General features: G+C 37.5%; 1 protein-coding gene across 2 annotated transcripts in view; it reads right to left on the minus strand.

The window, feature by feature from the left end:
• Nucleotides 1-19,174, minus strand: part of slc9a7 (solute carrier family 9 member 7) — a 65,867-nt gene that overhangs the window by 15,309 nt on the left and 31,384 nt on the right. Inside the window, exons 13-14 of one of the 2 annotated variants that reach the window (XM_053227973.1) lie at nucleotides 14,100-14,159; nucleotides 2,832-2,895 (exon numbers count right to left, since the gene is read on the minus strand). In XM_053227973.1, the coding sequence (XP_053083948.1) occupies nucleotides 2,832-2,895; nucleotides 14,100-14,159 (124 nt within the window). The remainder of the gene's footprint in view (nucleotides 1-2,831; nucleotides 2,896-14,099; nucleotides 14,160-19,174) is intronic. The other variant, XM_053227976.1, reaches the window with a different exon arrangement.

Raw genomic sequence — 19,174 nt, forward strand, 5'->3', positions numbered from 1 at the left:
CTTTTAGAAGATTCTGATTGGCCGATTGTCATAATTAGGAGTTAATTAAGAGTGTATTTAAGGGCCAGTGCCTTTTCGCCCTTGTTAATATGAAAAATGCAAGCAATTCAGTCAAGACCTCAGGGGAAAACAAAAAACAAAAAACGTGGGCCTCCACAAGACCAGTTCCTCATTAGGAGCAATTTCCAAACAATTGAATATAAAAATCCTGGAACCACACAGACACGCATCATTCAGGAAAGGGGCACAAACTAACAAATTAACTCCCAGAGACGAAGGAACTTTGGTTGGAAAGGTTCAACTGAATCCTAAGACTACAATAAAAGAACTGCTGAAGGAGTTGGAGGCATCAGGTACCAAGGTATGGTGGTGGATGGACATCCACCATTAAGAGAATCATATATTTAAAAAAAAAAAAAAAACAAGTTTGAAGTTTGCACGTGATCAGCAGCCTTTGGGAGGAGTGTTCTCTGGTTAGATGAAACAAAAAAATCTAACTGTTTGGCTGCAATGATCAGTGCTACGTATGCAGGAGAAAGGGTGAGGCTGAAGAAGGCTTTAGTCTGAAGAACACCACCTCAACTGTGAAGCATGGGGGTGGCAGCATCATGTTGTGCGAGTGTGTGGGATTATTTTCTCTTTTTCACTGATTATGTGATGAAAGATACATGATTTAATCATTTAAGATTTTTGCTTACTCATGATGCATACTTGTGTGTCCTTTGTTCACTCATAATGTACACGTATCTGTTTTTTTGGGTCACACTGTTTTTTTGGGTCACAGTGCTTTATTATATTTTTCTCTTATGTTTTATCACTTATTAGGCTTGGGTATTATCTATATGTTCTTGAGTGTGTCCTTTGCACATACACATTAGTATAAACTTCGACTGTGTCCAACTTATGTTTAGACTACGGAGCGTCCTGGCTGTCTTTACGCACGCATGCAATAAACCATCTCTTTTATTATACCCTGGCTCTTGGTCTCCTGATTCTCCAGTCATCTTACTTCTGGTAAAACTGATCCAGAAAGATTTACAACAGATTTACAACCCTAATAAATCTGTCAGAGGAAATGTGTGTCTTTAGCTGAGGTGTATACAAACATTTGGCCTCAACTGTAGCTAGTACAGTTAGCTTGTTTTGCTTATCTAATCTGAGAACAATACTAGGACAAAGTTGAGCAATGTAACATGCAAATCAAAGAAAGAATTTTCATACTGATCAGCAGAGTATTTTATTTGTATTTTACTCGCTATTACTGTTTCAAAATAGCGCTGGACAGCCCACGACTGCAAGTCACAAGCTACAAGCAACACGAGTGACTTGTCACTTGATAGTGCGTACGTAGGATAATGAGCAAGCCAGAGGCGACAGCGGTGAGGAAAAGCTCCCTGAAGTACCCTTAAGGGCGCTCAAAATGGAACCCTGCCTCTTCTGGGTGACACCGGATAGTGTGATTATAAATCATTATTGTATACAGGTGTAGAAGAGTAAAGCCAGACAGGTGTGAGTGCGTTTACAGGATGAGCAGATTGTGAATAAGAGTCCTGGGATGAGCGACAGGAGAGCCGTTACGATTACAGCAGCAGTTCTCAGGTACAAATCTACAGAATCAGGTGAAATTAAACACTAAAGTGAGGGTGTGAGTGTAAATCTTTAGAGTATCCACGTGGAACCATCTACATCTCACAAAAACTTTTCTTTTAGTTGTAGGACGACATTATAGTTCAGTTAACACGTAAATACAATATAGTGCAAAGTCCTGGCAAAGCGCATGTAAAAAAAAAAAAAAAAAAAAAAAAAAAAAAAAAATCTGTAAAAATAATTAAATGAATGTTTTTTTAAATTAAAAAATTATATTTAGCTATAACATATAAATATCTGATGCTTTTGTGTGTACATGTAAAATCTCAGAACAGCCTCAGTTATATTTTTAACCTGTATTTTTATCTTATATTTCATCTGTAAAACACTCAGTTACTCAATTCCTCACTTTCCTAAATGACGTAATATGTAAAATGTTATAGAAATGTTATATAAAATAAAATGTGCTCTTTTCTCTTGTCAGGCTAATGCTGACGACGGTAAAATAAACATTTAAACATCTAAGTTCTCTAATGGAGAACTTGTTTCACAGCCACACTGCTTAGCAATTTCCTCCCATGCTGACCATATCCAAAATATTTCAGTTTCGTGAACTCCCTTCTGATCTGAGAGAGATGAGACATCACAACATATAAAACGATACAAACCAGCGCTGTTTTTCCAACTTACAGTTTATGTGCAAACATGTTTTATATGATGGTTTAAAGAGAATTAAATATAGCATTAACAGCGAAAGCGTCAAGTGCGATATGCAGTCAAGAAGCTACAATTTTTTTAAATTGTTTTGTAATTTAAGTTAATTTAATTTAAATGTAATTTAAGTGAAATGTCAGATGAGAGATGCATATCTTTTTTTTTTTTTTATACTTACAATGCTGTTCAAGTGCAATAGCAGGTGCACAGCGTCTTATAAAGTGTGTGTGTGTGTGTGTGTGTGTGTGTGTGTGTGTGTGTGTGTACAAAAAGATGTGGTCAGGCTTTTCCGTTCTTGCTTTTGGTAGAACTACACTTACAGTTGTGCAATAACCTTAGTCATATGCAAAATGGAATAGGTAGCAACACTTACTTGCAACCAAAGTGCTTGTGGTTAGTTGGAAAGGTGTTAATTGTTTTAGCAAGCTCTGCTAATTTGAACTTTAAGAAGTGAAACACCTTCGCAGCAAGTTACTTCATCAGAGTAATATTTCATTTCAACTGACGACATCTTGAAGATATTTACTTACCCCTTGAAGGACCTGGAAGCTGTCTCCACATGGCTGAAGATCTTGATCAGGGTCCACGCCAACTCTGAAAGAAATAAAGACTATAGATAAGTCTCGTGAAAAAAAACTCCCACTTCAACACACACATTAATTAATTATACATTTCATATACAAAGGCATGATACAGCGTGCAAGTCCTGAGCTGTCACACTGTTGCTAAGCAACCAAGATATACATAGGGTAATATCTAATGCTAAAAATTTAACTAGCAAGTGTGTTTTTTACACAATGTAAAGGTTGGATGAAAATAGAAATAAGACAAATTTATGAAGAATGTCAACATTTCCCTCAGAAATGTTGGTAAATTACTAAAACAAACAAAAAAAAACTATTAAAATTACACTGTAATCAAAGTTAGCATCAACCGCTAAATGAAAAATCATTTATTTATTTTCTATACAGTCTCATAAGGGAGTTCTGCAGATGATGAGCTATTTCTAGCTGTGTGTCTAGCAAGCTAGCTACAAATCCTGTGAGATTATTTAACATTATGTGGTTAATTTTAACCACTACACAAATACACACAATACAAATAAACAGGAAATTTGTGACATTGCAAATATACCCTTTAGTCAGATCGACAGTCTTGTTGGCCATGTGCGATTTCGACACAGAAACGTGTACACGCAGTGCAATATACTTGATTATCAAGTGCTCATGGTTGTGGGAACACTGTTACTAGGCAACTAGGAAATATGGACACCAAGCAATGATGGAGGCTAGCGTGAACGTAGTTATTAAGTCTGGATATGGACAATGGAAAGGCAGAGCTACAACAGAAATGAGACAGAACAGTCAGGAACGTCAACATTTCACTCAGATCTGATAATAAATTACTAAAAAAAAACTATTTTGTACTTCTAAAATTACACTGTGATTGCACTTAGCATCGACCGCTAAACAGAGCTGAATAAAACAATCCCTGATGCCCTTGATTGATCAGTACCTCATTTCGGTATCAGTGTCAGTAATGATGAGTACCAAAAAACATGCACTTGGTCTGAAAAAAAGAAAAAAAGAAAAAGGTACCAGGCTGCCTAACTAGTGAGCCTTGATATTGGAACACAGTGCTTTAATTGCCCTGACACTCATGTGATCCATTTCAGTCCGACCAAACCAAGAATCCTACACTCGCTCTCTCTTTCTCTCTCACACATTCCTGACTTCCTGCCAATATCCTGAGCCATGTGGTCTCTATCCGCACACACACACACACACACACACACACACACACACACACACACACACACACACACTGCGCATTACAAATACCAGTTCTCATTAGGACGTGTTTGTGAATATTAACGGTAATTAAACAAGTTGATACATTTCACCAGTGTCATGTGATGGTGTGTGTGTGTGTGTATGCAGATAACTCAATATCAAGGGCAAGAGCACATGATTATTGAGTTATCTTCTCACTCACACACACACACACACACACACACACACACACACACACACACACACACAGACTGTGCCATTACAAGACAAACATTAGTTCGCATTAGGACATGTTTGTGAATATTAAAGGCAATTAAACCAGTCGATACATTCCAGCAGAGTCACGTGACGCTCACGTGGGTTCTTCCGACGTTCTGTAACCCCGCAGGAATGCCACAACGGCTTACCAGACTGCTCACATAACGTTTCACACGGCAGGAAAAGAAAAAGCCAAACTGAACCGTGACTGCAAATGAACTCTCAGGCACTTGGTTCTCTGGTGAAATATGACCTGTACATCACTGACCTTTAAACCTGTAATTAACATCATACAGGAAACTTCACACAGTTTTCACACACACACACACACACAAGTACTCATCCTTCTCAGACATTTTATCACGAATATTTATTCAACTCTATCCTCGGACACCTGCTCATTCAGTCACCTGCTCGTTCATTCAGTCACCTGCTTGTTCATTCTGTCACCTGCTCGCTCATTCAGTCACTGACTCTTTCATTCTGTCACCTGCTCGCTCATTCAGTCACTGACTCTTTCATTCTGTCACCTGCTCGCTCATTCAGTCACCTGCTCGCTCATTCAGTCACTGACTCTTTCATTCTGTCACCTGCTCGCTCATTCAGTCACCTACTCACTCATTTGCATAATTATTCACTTACTCATTCACATTTACATTTAATTACTCACCAACTTATTTACTTCATGTAATCACTTAGATTGTTCACTCATTCACTCAGCACTTAATTTAATCACTCAGTTATGTTTTCCCTCATTTATTTAATCTCTGACAATTAGTCACTTATTCATTCATTTAATTACTTATTCATTTAATCACTCATTTATTCTCTTTTGTTAAGTTACTCATTAATTCAGTCACGCATAAATCATTCACTTATTTACTTAATTACTCATTCACTCACTCCTTCAAACGATCACTCACTTATTTACTTATTCATTCACTCCTTCACTCAGTTACCTGTTAATTCAGTCACGTAGTCACTTCTTCACCCAGTCACTCATTCACACAATCACTCACTCATTTACTTAATTACTCAATCACTCACTCATTTACTCATTCATTCACTCATTCATTCACTCAGTTACCGCTTTAAGTCAGTCACTTAGTCACATCTTCACCCAGTCACTCATTCACACAATCACTCACTCATTTACTTAATTACTCATTCACTCACTCTTTCACACAATCACTCACTCATTTACTCATTCATTCACTCATTCATTCACTCCTTCACTCAGTTACCGCTTTAATTCAGTCACTTCTTCACTCACTCACTCTCACACTCATTTATTCACTCACCCTTTCATTCAGTTACCCATTAATTCACTCAGCCATTTCTTCACTCAGTCACCCATTCACACACTCACTCACTCACTCATTTATGTAATCACTCACTCCTTCACTCAGTCGCTCTTTCACTCATTTACTTACTGAATCAATTATTCTACTTTAACTACTCACTCATTTAATCTCTTCTTTATTCACTTATTCACTCACTCCATTTCATCACACACTACCTCAGTTACTGAACTGCATATTCTCTTTTATTTTTATTATATTACATATTATTATATATTATATTATTTTATATTATATTTATTTCATATTTTATTTTAATGTATATTTAGCATTAATGTGAGTGAAGTTTCATTTAAATTACAGGTATATAAATTACAGTGTGAAATAAAAAAAATAAAAAAAAAACATTTCTATGAATGTGAAATAATACGATGCTAAAGTGCAGTGAATCTGATCTGTTTCTTCAGCTGTCTCTGTGTACAGGTACCTGAAAGGAACCTGTGAGAATCTTGGATGAGGTGAAGACCTACAGCTCGGCACACTACACAGGCAATCCAGGAAATGAGAATTAATCTAGATAGAGCTTGAGCTTTGACAGCTGGGCCAAAGTACTCAAACAAAGAGTGAGTTATCATTTATTCTGGTTAAACTATCACTCTGAGCATGCCTCTCTGCTCACGCTGCACATAATGGTTAAAGCAGAAAACCAGGCTGACGAGCTCTCTCTGGTGACTCACTCGTGTGGTGGGCCGAGCCTTTAACGAGCTGCTGTTATTTTTGCCACGTCTGGGGGAGTAACGGTGGAGGCTGGAGAAGGAAAAAGGCCTACAGCCGAGCAGCAGCGACAGTCCAAACAAAACCCTCAGCTCCTGGACTTCACGCTGTGATGAAGAACATCAGCCTGCTTCATTCCTCCTTCTCATAGCACACACTACGCACTTCATTTCATGCTTTTAATATTGCAGTAAATAAATCTGGACCTGTTTTATTGCACGCTATAAAGGAATTGAAGCAGTATTAGTAATAAAACTGCTTAATGGAAAGCTTTTAAAAGGTGCATTAGGTAAGATTTACCGTTTGACCATCTCTAATAGTTCAACAGGTTGAGCTGAATACATTTTTTCTCCTCGAGCCCGGCCTCAATCCCGCCCACGTACGAAAAAGCCCAGCATGTTAGCATGGCGAGCTAAAAGATAGTCCATTAAGCTGCTTGAAGTTACGTTATGACAATATAAACACAAAACTCTGCTCATAAGAATTTATGAGAACGTCACAAGTGTAGTTGCTGTTCAGTTTTCTTACGTTACGAAACGTTTTATACAGACTGTGCATAAAAACGTCTATCTTTACGCAATACACTTGTGCTTAGGCTGTTGCGCAAACCATTACTTTTTACGATTTACTACATATTTTTCCTTGTTATTTGCACTAGTAAGAAATACATTTAAAATTACTTTATATTTTGCTTGGCTACAAATCAAACGAAGTCATTTGTCTTGTCATTTTGAAGAAGAATTATGTGTTAGGGCTGTGTGATACTGCAAGCATATATCACTCGTTACATCACATGTTTAGCTTTGTTGAGGTTTTGTTAACAAAATGGCAACAAATCAGTTGAGCGACGTTATTAATAAGGAATAAAACACTTTGTGTCGTGCTGTTATTGTAAAATAATGAATGATGAGGTCATGTGATGAGTTACTGTTCCCACCCTGATGCTGATTATTTTCCTATAAGAGCACGTCCTGAAGTTTTCTTCCTCTTATACAACATACAGTAACGCCGTCTGACCACTTTCAGATTCCTTGTAAATGTTAAATAAAGCATTTAACGACGATAAGCGATGAAATTTAAACAACTGGTCCAGAAATTCTAGCATTTTTTCTCAGTGACTAATCATTCTTTTATAAAAGTTCAACACCATGAACACTGATGATACGTAGAAAAGTGTATCGTGATCGCGAAATCACAAGATCATATCGATATCATAATCATCCGGCCATGACTGATCTAATATACCGATGTAATTTATAAAAAATTAACTACATGTTAAAGATGTATTTTCTGGTGATGACTTTGTGTAAGTCTATTGTTGCTTGTTGTATGTTTAATAATGAGCTAAATAAATAAACAAATATTCAATATCATTTTTGATTAAGTCTTCCCTCGAACCAAGTACAGTAAAAATTATCAAGATTATCAAGATTTATAACGATGAACACCATTTTAAAGGAAGTCTATTTTGAAACAGGTTTCATTTCTAAATATAATATCTAGTGACTCAGCACAAACACGTCTTTTGGCACGGTCGTTTTTTCCGGCTTTGTGTAGGCTGTTTTCTGTGTGTCACATTTTCCTGTGTTAGGTAGAGTATGGAAGTGAAAACAGGCTGCAGAAAACTCAGATGCAAACACTACTTTACTGTAACTGTATTATTTTGCTTAATAAATAATCTCTTTCGATTTTACAGTTTGTTACATATGAAACAATATATTACATTTTGATCATGTTCAATGTTGTTCACTAAAACTAGTAGTACCAAAGCACTGTTGAATTCTGGATTCTGATTGGTCAGAAGGTGTTGATTAATTTTCTATAACAGCAGCTGTGACAGTAGTGCAAGTTGATGAGCTAAAAAAACTGCATTTAACAAAAAAAAAGAAAATGTATAACCGCTGATAAGGTTTTCTATAAGTAACAAACAATATGTTGAACTTTACACAGTTAATACCTAGAACTTTACACACTGTATACCTAGACCTCTTTGCAGTTTATACACCAATATTTATGCAGTTTATACTTAGAACTTTACACACTTTATACGTAGAAACTTATGAAGTTTATACATAGAACTTAACAATTTATACCTAGAACTAATTATGCAGAACCTGACACACTTTATACCTAGAAATTTACACAGTTTATACCTAAAACTCTACAGTTTATACCTAGAACATTACACACGTTATATGTAGAAATTTATGCAATTAATACCTAGAACTTTCCACATTTTCTACCTAGAACATTATACAGTTTATACCTGGAACTTTACGCAGTTTATACCTGGAACTTTACGCAGTTTATACCTGGAACTTTACGCAGTTTATACCTGGAACTTTACGCAGTTTATACCTAGAATCTGACACACTTTATAGCTAAAACTTTACACAATTTATATGCAGAAACTTTGTGGAGTTTATGCCTTGAACTTCACAGTTTATACCTAGAACTTTACAGACCTTATAGGTAGAAATTTATGCAGTTTACACCTAGAATCTGCCAAACTTTATACCTAAAATTTTACACACTTTATGTGCAGAAATTTATGCAGTTTATAACTAAAACCTGATGCACTTTATACATACAACTCTACTCAATTTATACCTAAAACTTTACTTACGCACTTTTTGAGATTTCTTGGTAACATGACAAGCTGCCTTTGTCTTATTAACTTCAATAGAGAGAGGGAAAAAAAAGAAAGGCTGGGGAGAGAACTACTGTTTATTGCTGCTATAAGTTATACTTGTTTTGTAGATGTTCCACGACATTAAATGTAACCATAAATGGATAAAAAGTATGATGTGACGTTCTTTAAGGAATTAAAATGACTTGGTTTGAACGTGAGGGCTGAACATATAAAGAAAAGACAGAAGAATGGAGTAATCAGGAGAAAGCTCACAAACAAATGGGCAGTGCAGGGCAAAGACAAAGAAAAGGAAGTGTGGGGAAGTTAAGAAATAAGAGACGAGGAAGAGGAAAAGGAGAGAGTGAGAGTAGTTTGTAGAGGAAAGGGAAAAGCATGGCGTTTGTACAGGAAGCGGGCCTGCGGGCTGGGTGTGTGGGGAATTACGAGGTCCTGAGGGGTCTGAGGGGGGAAAACAAAGGCGGTCAGAGGCTGGAGAAAGGGCGGGACGGAGGGGGATGGAAATATGTAGGGCTAAGAAAAAACTGTGAGGAGAAAGTAGAAGGTTAAGCCACACCCACGCACTCGGACTGAAGGAATGCTGGAGAAAAAAGGAAGCTGTGAAATTTAAACACTGAATAAGACTTGAACTTCTACAAACACACTATTAACTTGAGGAAATACAAATTTCATACACAAATTTGTGTGTGTGTGGGTATGTGCGTGTGTGTGTGTGTGTGTGTGTGTGTGTGTGTGTGCCCAGAAAGCCTAAGATTTTCTCTGTCACTAGTCTGACTCTTGTGTCGTCTTGTGGGTGGTGTTTACGCAGGACAGTGCTGTTTATTCTGCACTCCACTGTGTGTGTGTGTGTGTGTGTGAAGAATCACCCTGACACCAGCTTGTGAAATTCTGAGAATAATGAGGACACACACACACACACACACACTGTGTCTGCAAGCAGCACACTTCTGCCAGTGCTGTATTTTAAACAAACACCTCAGAAGAGGGAGTTTAACACTTCAAGGACGTTAGAGATGAAGGAAGGTCTGAAAGAAGTTGCTTTAAATTCCAAGAAGCTGGAACTAGGACCAATGCATTTTATTTTATTTTTATAAGACTTTTTTTTAAATCTTATTTTATTTAATGTTATTTTATTATGGTGCTATCTCTCAACTTCGCTGGAACCAGAGCAAAAGCAGTTCATTTATTTATTTATTTATTTTCTCTTCTTCTCTTCTTTTAATCATCTTTTCTTGTGTTTAATTTGCTTTGCTCTATTTGTGTAATTTGTCCAATTTATTTTACTTTGTCTTGAATATTTATTTGTTTATCTGTTTTGTTCTTTTTATTTTATTCATTCATATTTACTTTTTTTTTTGTTTATTTTTATAGGTGAACATTTTATTTAATTTATTTTATCTTGTTATTTTTTTTCTTCCAGGTAGAAAGCAGTTTTATTTATTTTTTTCCAGTTTTTTATTTTATTTTATTTACATTTTATTTTATTTTTGAATATTTATATTTTTTATTTAATGGCATTTATTTTTTTCTTGTCTTCCTTTATTTGTCTTTGTTATTTATTGTTTTTTTGTTTTTTTTTGCTTATTCTGTTTTATTTGTTTTGTTTATTTGATTTACTTTGTATTTATTTGCTTCGGCTTATTTTATTCATTTTATATTTATATTCATTTATATATTACTTATTGATTTTCATTTTATTTTTGTAGGTGAATTTTTTAATTTATTATATTTTATGTTTCATTACATGTTAGTAAATTACACTGTGTTTCATTACGTTAGTTTACATTCTAACATTGTTGTTTCATTACATATATGATATTACATTATGTTACATAATGTTATATAACGTTGTTTCGTTACATATATATTACAGTACGTTGTATTACATTATATTAGGTTTCGTTATGTTTCTTTATTCAATGCTAAGTTACATTATATTACGAGTCTTTTAGACAAGCTATTTTTGTGTGAAATCAATCCCAGGAGTAATGGAATTTACAGCACAAACCTCTTCTGTTTCTGCGTTCTGAGTTTCTGCGTTACACAGAACGATTTCAGTACCAAAAATAACGGAGTGCAGATGAATCCTGGTCTGTCCCTCTTGCTGAGAGATTTACTCACGGACCAAGTGGAATCTCCACCCAAAAATCCCTCACTGAATTTCACCCCATTCGGTCTTTCTACACACACACACACACACACACACACATACACAGTTTAACTACAACACTAAATGTCAACATTTCAGCAGCTGGTCAACATCCCGGCAGCTCACAGTGAGCTCAGAAATCAGATGTGAGCATTCATACTTAAGTGATATTTTTAACTGCGGTTGCAAAAGGTTTGTAAAGTAAATGTTGCGGTAGGAAACATTTCTCCTGCTACAGAAACATGTACGAGTTCCAGATTCTGTGGAAATGAAACAAAAACAGGTCTATAGCTTATTTTAGATTAAAAAGTGTGAGGCATTGTTGTGTATCGTCTCTTCTAGCATGAATTATTGGGCAGTTTTCAGTAATGGTGGGAAATAACATTAATACAGGGTGCCAAAACTTTAATATCGGGCGTGAGAATTCAACACTGAAATTGCGCACGTCGATATTAAAACCTCAAACGTAATTTAGGATTGAAGCGCTATTCACAAGTTACACAAAAGGTACACAGAGTGTGTTATATTTCCTATTTCCTGACCTTGATTTATTATCTTGTGGCTTCATTAAATTGTGCGCATGATGACTATCAGCATGCAATACATAATAAAATGCAAAACTATAGGATGTGCTTGTTCAAGTGCTATTTTATAAGCTGCTGAATAATGAGCGTGGGAGCTATTTTGTTAAAATAACCCAGTTATTAACTTGATAATTACGACTAGGACTAGTCATGCACCAGTATATTGGCAAAGACTCCTATTAGAGTGATTCGGCACTGGTACTTAGTTACAATACGGCTCACTTGACAATGGAATTAAAGACAAATGTCGACTGAAGGTTAATTTACAGAGTCGAAAAAAAGTACCACAGTCATCACCAGACGCTGAGGAACATCTTGTTGATGCATTGGTATATCTGCATTTCAGCAATTTTTTACTTCCTGCTTGTCCTCAGTAAAGAAAAAGCATTGAGTTTAAATTATTGGCTGTGAAGAACATCTTGGATGCGCACATTTCTTCTGTCCTGCTGCTCTACTTCTGCAAACCTAGTTCTGGTTCTGGTTATTGTGAAAGATGACAGACAAAATTGTGCCTATTTGTATACACAGGTGGTTGTGTAACAACAAGCTTGGCCCCTTTAAACAATGACGGATTAACCATAGGGCTGAGTAAGCAGTTGCCCATGAGCCTCCATGTCCAAGGGGCCACTTATCTGAGGTGGAAGGAAGTGGAACAAGGTGCAACTGACTCTAGAAAACTAAGCAGCAAGGCAGCAAGACAGAAATATCCACAAACAAGAAATAACATTGAGCAGAATGCTTTAAAACGATCCCATCTGTTCCAGCATAATAATAATTTAATTGTGTAATTCTAACGCCAGTCATGGAACATTATTCATTATATCACATACCATAGTTTAATGTGATCTTGTATAGTATAGTACATTATAGTAGAGTATAGTATCATTTTAATATGTATAGTATATTGCAGTATATTCCCAAATTTTGTGGGAAAACAACCCTAAATGGACATTATGAATTTTCTGCAAACCCAAGCCTGGACTACTCTCCCTTCTTATAACTCCAGATTTATAATTTCACACTACTGTAACATTTGAAAATTTCATCATGTTAATAACATGATAATTGGCTTAAAAACCAAAGGAATATTCCTTGCACAGATTTAGCAATCTAGTGGAAAATGTGTTGTGCTGTTACAGGAAAATAATCCACGCCGTCAGGTTTGCAAGTCGAACTGTAAGATGTTTAGTGACTTCCTGCACAGTGGTGTTAAACACACCGACGAGCTCCGCTTCTCCTTAAAAGTTTCTGCTCTGGTTGTGATTTTCGTTATGACGCGTCTCAAATCGAAAGACTCTGACCTTACATTCACAAGTAATCTACTAATCTAGAAACTCCAGAAGGCTGCTATTCAAATCGGAGCTTTCTGCAGGTTCGAAGGAGACATGGGAGGTTTTTAAAATTCAAATACTAACCGTAATAGGAAAAGCGGCTAGTGTTAGTACTCAGTAACAGTCTAGAATAGTACATGAGGATGTGGATTTGAGACCCAGCGCTAGTTTGTCCATTTTTATTGCTGAATTTCTATGCTAGTGCACCGTGTCAGGATAGTGAAAAAACCTGAAATAGCACATACACTATTAATTTCAATGTGGCTTGTTTCAATGTGACTCCCAGTAACATTTCAAAAGATTCGCACACTAAAGCTATCTTCGATAATTATAATATTATTTTGTAAAATACATTAACAAAACAATACAGAGGACTCTGAGTTTCTCTCACGACCCGGCGTTATTTACAAATTGGGGCTGTGAGAGAAACTCAGAGTCCCCTGTATTGTATTCTACTGTACTCTAGTTTAGGAAGCTCTGGGTTAATGGTAGAATGAGATCTAGCTAGCACAGAAAATGCATCATGGCATGGCATGACACTTGTCTTTCCTCTATTTCTCTCCAAAATGAACAGAAAAAAGGACACAGTGTACTTGTTCCAAAATAAAGATCATCAGACCAGACAGAGTCAGAAAATTCTGGTAGGGAGGGAGAGCCAATGAATCAGGAGAGAGAGAAAGAGAGAGGGAGGGATGGTGAGGTGGACAGAGTGGTGCAGGGAGTGAGGGAACAGTAGTAGAGGAGGGAGAGACGGATGGAGAGCCTAAGGGTGATGGTGATGATGTAGGAGCTGAGTGAGAGTGTGGTAATGTAACTGTGCTGAAACGGTCTAGAACATTAACCACCGCTGGTAAACAAAAATTCCACACATATACATCTATATAAATACAAGTCATCCACCTGAACCCAAAGAGACCAGACCACCAGGTGAGTGTGTAAAGGGTCAGGGTGATGTTACCTGAGGTAGTCCCACAGTTTCTGCAGTCTCTGCTTCTCTGTGACTGAAGCCTGGCCAACCCTGAACACAGCACACACACACTCCTGTTGTCTACACTACAGTAAGTCAATGACATTACGAAATGGGGCAAAGCTACTTTAAAAAAAAAAAAAAAAGCAAAGCTTCGGTCTGTAAGTAAACTGATGATTTTACATCACACTGGATTTGAAATAACGTTGTCTGTGAGGTTATAAATGCTCTTCGCCCAAAGCTGGACAAAGAAAAATATAATAAATAAGGAATAAACCAGTGTGTGCTATGCTATATTAGGAAAATAATCAATGACAGGGTGGTGTTATGAAGCGGAGTCACTGTTACCACCCTGAAGATGATTATTTTTCTTATAACAGCTCGTCCCAAAGTGTTTCATTCCTCTTATACCACAGCAATTTGTCAAAGATTATTTTGTTTATTTATTAATGAGCAACACATCACACTTTTTATCTGTCTATAGTTACATTAGATGTTGTGGAATGTCCGTGAAACAAGTTATGTCCTGTTCTCATTTAACCAGTCGTTCCCTCATCAGGGTCTGTTTTTCTCTCTCGTGAAGTTAATAAGACAAAAAAAAGGCATCTTGTCATGTTCCTGAGAAACAGCAGAGTCCTGAAGATGAAGGAAAACTTCAAGTTACAGCTTTTACCTCTGACACTGGAGACTCCTTCCATAAATGTTACATAAACGTCTCTTTCCAGAAAACTTCACCATATAAAAATTGCACACAATTTTTAATCCATATATACAGTAAAGCGTCCACTGTACAAGTCCCTGTGAACGAGCTGTTACTATAGGAACGATAAAGTATTACAACGAATGCATTAATGTAAACCTGTGATGTAAACCTGTTGCAGAATATTAATCAACCAATCAGAATCCAGAACTCAACAGGTATAAATATAATTATCAAAGCCTGTATGAAATCTCCACTACCAGGCCTGCACTTCTCACATCTTCACTTCCTGTTGTTTTTCTGTAAATAAAAAGCACAAAGTTCCACTTTTCTGACCCTGAAAAAATTTGCTTTCGTTTATTCTGGAAAGGAACTAAAGCATCTTTAGTGGGTTTCTTTCCCACTTCTCAGATTTCTGAAACTAAACCCACAAAGCTGGTTTGTGTTATTGGAAATGAAACAGGGAGAAAATCTAGATCCCTCCACCAGCTTTAAAAATGCACTCAGGCATTAATTTATTAGAGGTTCGAGTGTGTAAACAGGGTCTGCAGAGCACAGTGTGTTTCACATGAGCCGTCCATCTTGTGTGTTAATGCTTAGGGAAAATACAGGACGGAGTCTATGCAAACGGAGTAATCTCGCACCCGCGATACGATGTACCTCAGCCTGAAAGTAAACTCGGAAACCAGAGATTTCGCACGCAAATCAGTACTACCACAGGGCAGGTATTACATGTGCATACCTGTTTTAGTCACCTGAAGACAAAAAACGAAACCATTTGCGGTGTCAGAATTCTGCAGAATTCAGAATTAAAACACAAAGTTCCTAAAATGATGACTGTGGTAAAGTTTCGCATTAAATATTCACCTCACACTTCCATCTCTAAATGTCAACGACATTTCCACAGAGCCTTTAAAACCCTTTTCTGCCTTTAATCAGCATTGTGCTTTCAGTTTCAGTAAAATCAGTGCCTCTGCAGTCGTTTTCAAAACGTTTTAACTGCCTTGTACTTTTCAGCTTTTTAGCAGCTAGTTTAAAAGTAATCGTAATGATAACCTTTAAAAACACAATATCAAGCTTACCGTCTTTATTTAGATATTTTTTTTTTGTTCTGTTTTCTCCCTCAGTGACCACTTTGTGATCATACAGGTCACTTTGTAGGTCTACATAAAGGTCATGTGTTGCCATCTGAACTATTTATAGACTGAATCAGGACTGGAAACAGTCAAGGACACTTGCATTGTTTGTGAAAAACCTCACTGATAAGGTCCTTGACTTGAGTCAGTGTTCTTAGCCAAAGAAGACTTCATTCACGAAATATTTGTGTTTGTATGTGTGTGTGTATGTGTATGTATATGTGTATATATATATATATATATATCTCACAAGACTCGTTTTCAGAGAACTTGAGCCTGATCCTTTGTGGATCAGATGTGCGCTCCTTCGAGTACACAATTTTCTCCAGCGTGTAGCAAACACTTTACATTTCTCTGACTGAATCAGCCCTGTGTGTTTGTGTGTGTTTTCAGCTCCATATTTACACAGGAAGTGGAACCTCTTGAGGCTCCTCTATAGGAAGGCAAGCCCGAGCAGGTTAAAGCCCAACTGAAACAGAAAGAGAGAGAGAGAGAGAGAGAGAGAGAGAGAGAGAAGCTCGAAATCCAGGAGCCGATTGGACACCTCAAAAAAAAAAAAAAAAAACACCAAACTTTGACAACACAGATACCTCAACAACACCACATCCAACAGAAACACAGGGAGAACCACAAGAAACACAAATCATCTCCTCGGTGGAAGAACAAAGCTCCTCCCAAAAACCATCCCCACCCTGATGACCTGATCTCCCCAGAGGAACCGACCATAACTCACGCCGAGCCACCAGCAGCAGAACAGAGTCAACGTGACCTCCGTGTAACAGAGACACAAGCGACCCGCCCCACACGTGGACGGAAAGAAAACAGTCATGCTCATGGACTCTAGTGGCAAATATATCACACCAAATAAACTATTTTCCAGTCAGAATATGCAAAAGCTCAAATGCAGAAACACAGGCCATGCACTAGAGCTTCTACAGAAAGACAGCCTGAGGAATCCCGAATGCATCACAGTGCGCACTGAAACTAATGATCTGCATTCTCTACACCAGAAAACACCGGAGAACTCTGCAGAGTAGCTGAGAGAGCATCCAAAAGCTGTTAGATCTCTGTGAAAGTCTAGGCTTGTTTATAGTAAATAGACGAACCATAGAGGAATCTCTCGGCAGATTCACATCCTGGCCATAGTCAGGATGTAGTGAAGTGGACTACAGCATCACGGACTTAAACCCAAACCTCATTAAAGCATTCACAGTGAAACCACAAACCCCGCTATCAGACCACTGCACCAGTCCGGACCAGTCACAGGGAAAAACAGCACCACCTCCCCACGACACCCTCGTACCGCTACACCCGAAACCTCGACCCAAAATTAAAAACCTACAAACATGGAAAATAAAAACATTATTTTAAAAATGTTAGACCACACCCACTCAAACACACGCTCAAACAACCACTTAAACAAGCGCTCACTCAAGCACCCACTCAAACGTCCAAACACCCGCCCACTCAAACAACCACCCAATCACACACCCGCCCAATCACACACTCGCCCAATCACACGCCCGCCCAATCACACACTCACCCAATCACACGCCCGCCCAATCACACGCTCGCCCAATCACACGCTCGCCCAATCACACGCCCGCCCAATCACACGCCCGCCCAATCACACGCTCAGCCAATCACATGCCCGCCCAATCACACGCCCACCCAAACACCCCCAAATCCAGACTGAATACATTTGAAACAAATTTGAAGAACATGTACACTGAATAGTGGAAAAATGAATTTAAACCTGAACCTGAAAGAAAGACAAATTCTGACTAAATACAGAGGAGATGATAAATTAGAAATTGAAAAAAGACGACACACTAAAACCTATAAACCCAAAGAACAAAATATAACCACATTAGACCTGAATATTAGCGTAAATTCACAGCCATCATCCCAAAGTTCCCCTCTCTGAGCACAAACTGAGCTGTGCTAGAGGGGAACATGAAGGAAGTGTGCGACTGGCAGCTACGTTCATATTCACGCATCTCATCTAATCTAATCCAATCCTAATACTATCTATTATAATATTTTATATATCTGTCATTTATTATATATATTTCTGTAATGCATCTGTTAATTTAATTGATGTCTATTCATGTTTATTGATAGAGAGAGAGATACAGTGAGACAGCAACAGAGAGAGAGAGAGAGTGAAAGAGAAAGAGACGGGTAGATTCTGTAAAGCTGCTTTGTGACAACGTCCATTTTTAAAAGAGCTATATAAATAAAACTGATAAAATATATATATATATATATATATATATATATATATATATATATATATATATATATATATATATATATATATATATATGCATGTGTGTGTGTGTATGAATGTATGTATGTATATACACACACACACACACACACACAAACACAAACACACACACAGAAAGAGAGAGAGAGAGAGAGAGAGAGAGAGAACAAACAGATCCAGAGCTGTTCAGTAATTTATATCTCTGCAATGATGCACACAAACATCTCTGATAGGATGAATTATACATGTATAGGAGCTAATTTATGAACAAAGACCTTTAAGGGTGCAGGGAAATGTGATGTGTAAGTCACACACACACACACACACACACACACACACACACACACACACAACCGATATAGTCGATAGATATGAGGATGCAAAATATTAAAATATTCCATTAACTGGTATTATGTTAAGGTTTTAACAGAGTTTCTTCCATTTTGCCCACCGAGGAGAATCTAAATCTGGACTAAACCACTGATTTAACCACAGAGCCTTTAAAACAGCCTTAAAACCACAGCGAGGAGGAACACGATGGACTTTTCAATCGTGTGTGGAGGTGTGGGTGTGTGTGTGTGTGTGTGTGTGTGTGTGTGTGTTTCCCACTGAATGCCCTGACTGATTATTTTAATCACATTGATTAGACTGTAGTAGTACTGAGCACGAAGTGCATTATGGTCCAGTTGGGGACAGACTGTCTCTCTGTGTGTGTGTGTGTGTGTGTGTGTGTGTGTGTGTGTGTGTGTGCCGATCAACATTTGCGCACACTCCCTGATGCTCTGGAAGCCCCGCCCCCTTCCTCCAGCTCATATGAGCTCATATGCTGCTTGCTTGATGCGCTGTTCTCACTTTTTGCAAATGGAGGATATGTTCAGGTCACCGAAAATGGTCAAAAACTACACTGCTTGACCAAGGGTGAAAATTTTGATTAAAAAAAAAAAAAAAGAACTAAAAA

The sequence above is a fragment of the Pangasianodon hypophthalmus genome, chromosome 2, assembly GCF_027358585.1.
Source record: "Pangasianodon hypophthalmus isolate fPanHyp1 chromosome 2, fPanHyp1.pri, whole genome shotgun sequence".
Classification (NCBI taxonomy): Eukaryota; Metazoa; Chordata; class Actinopteri; order Siluriformes; family Pangasiidae; genus Pangasianodon; species Pangasianodon hypophthalmus.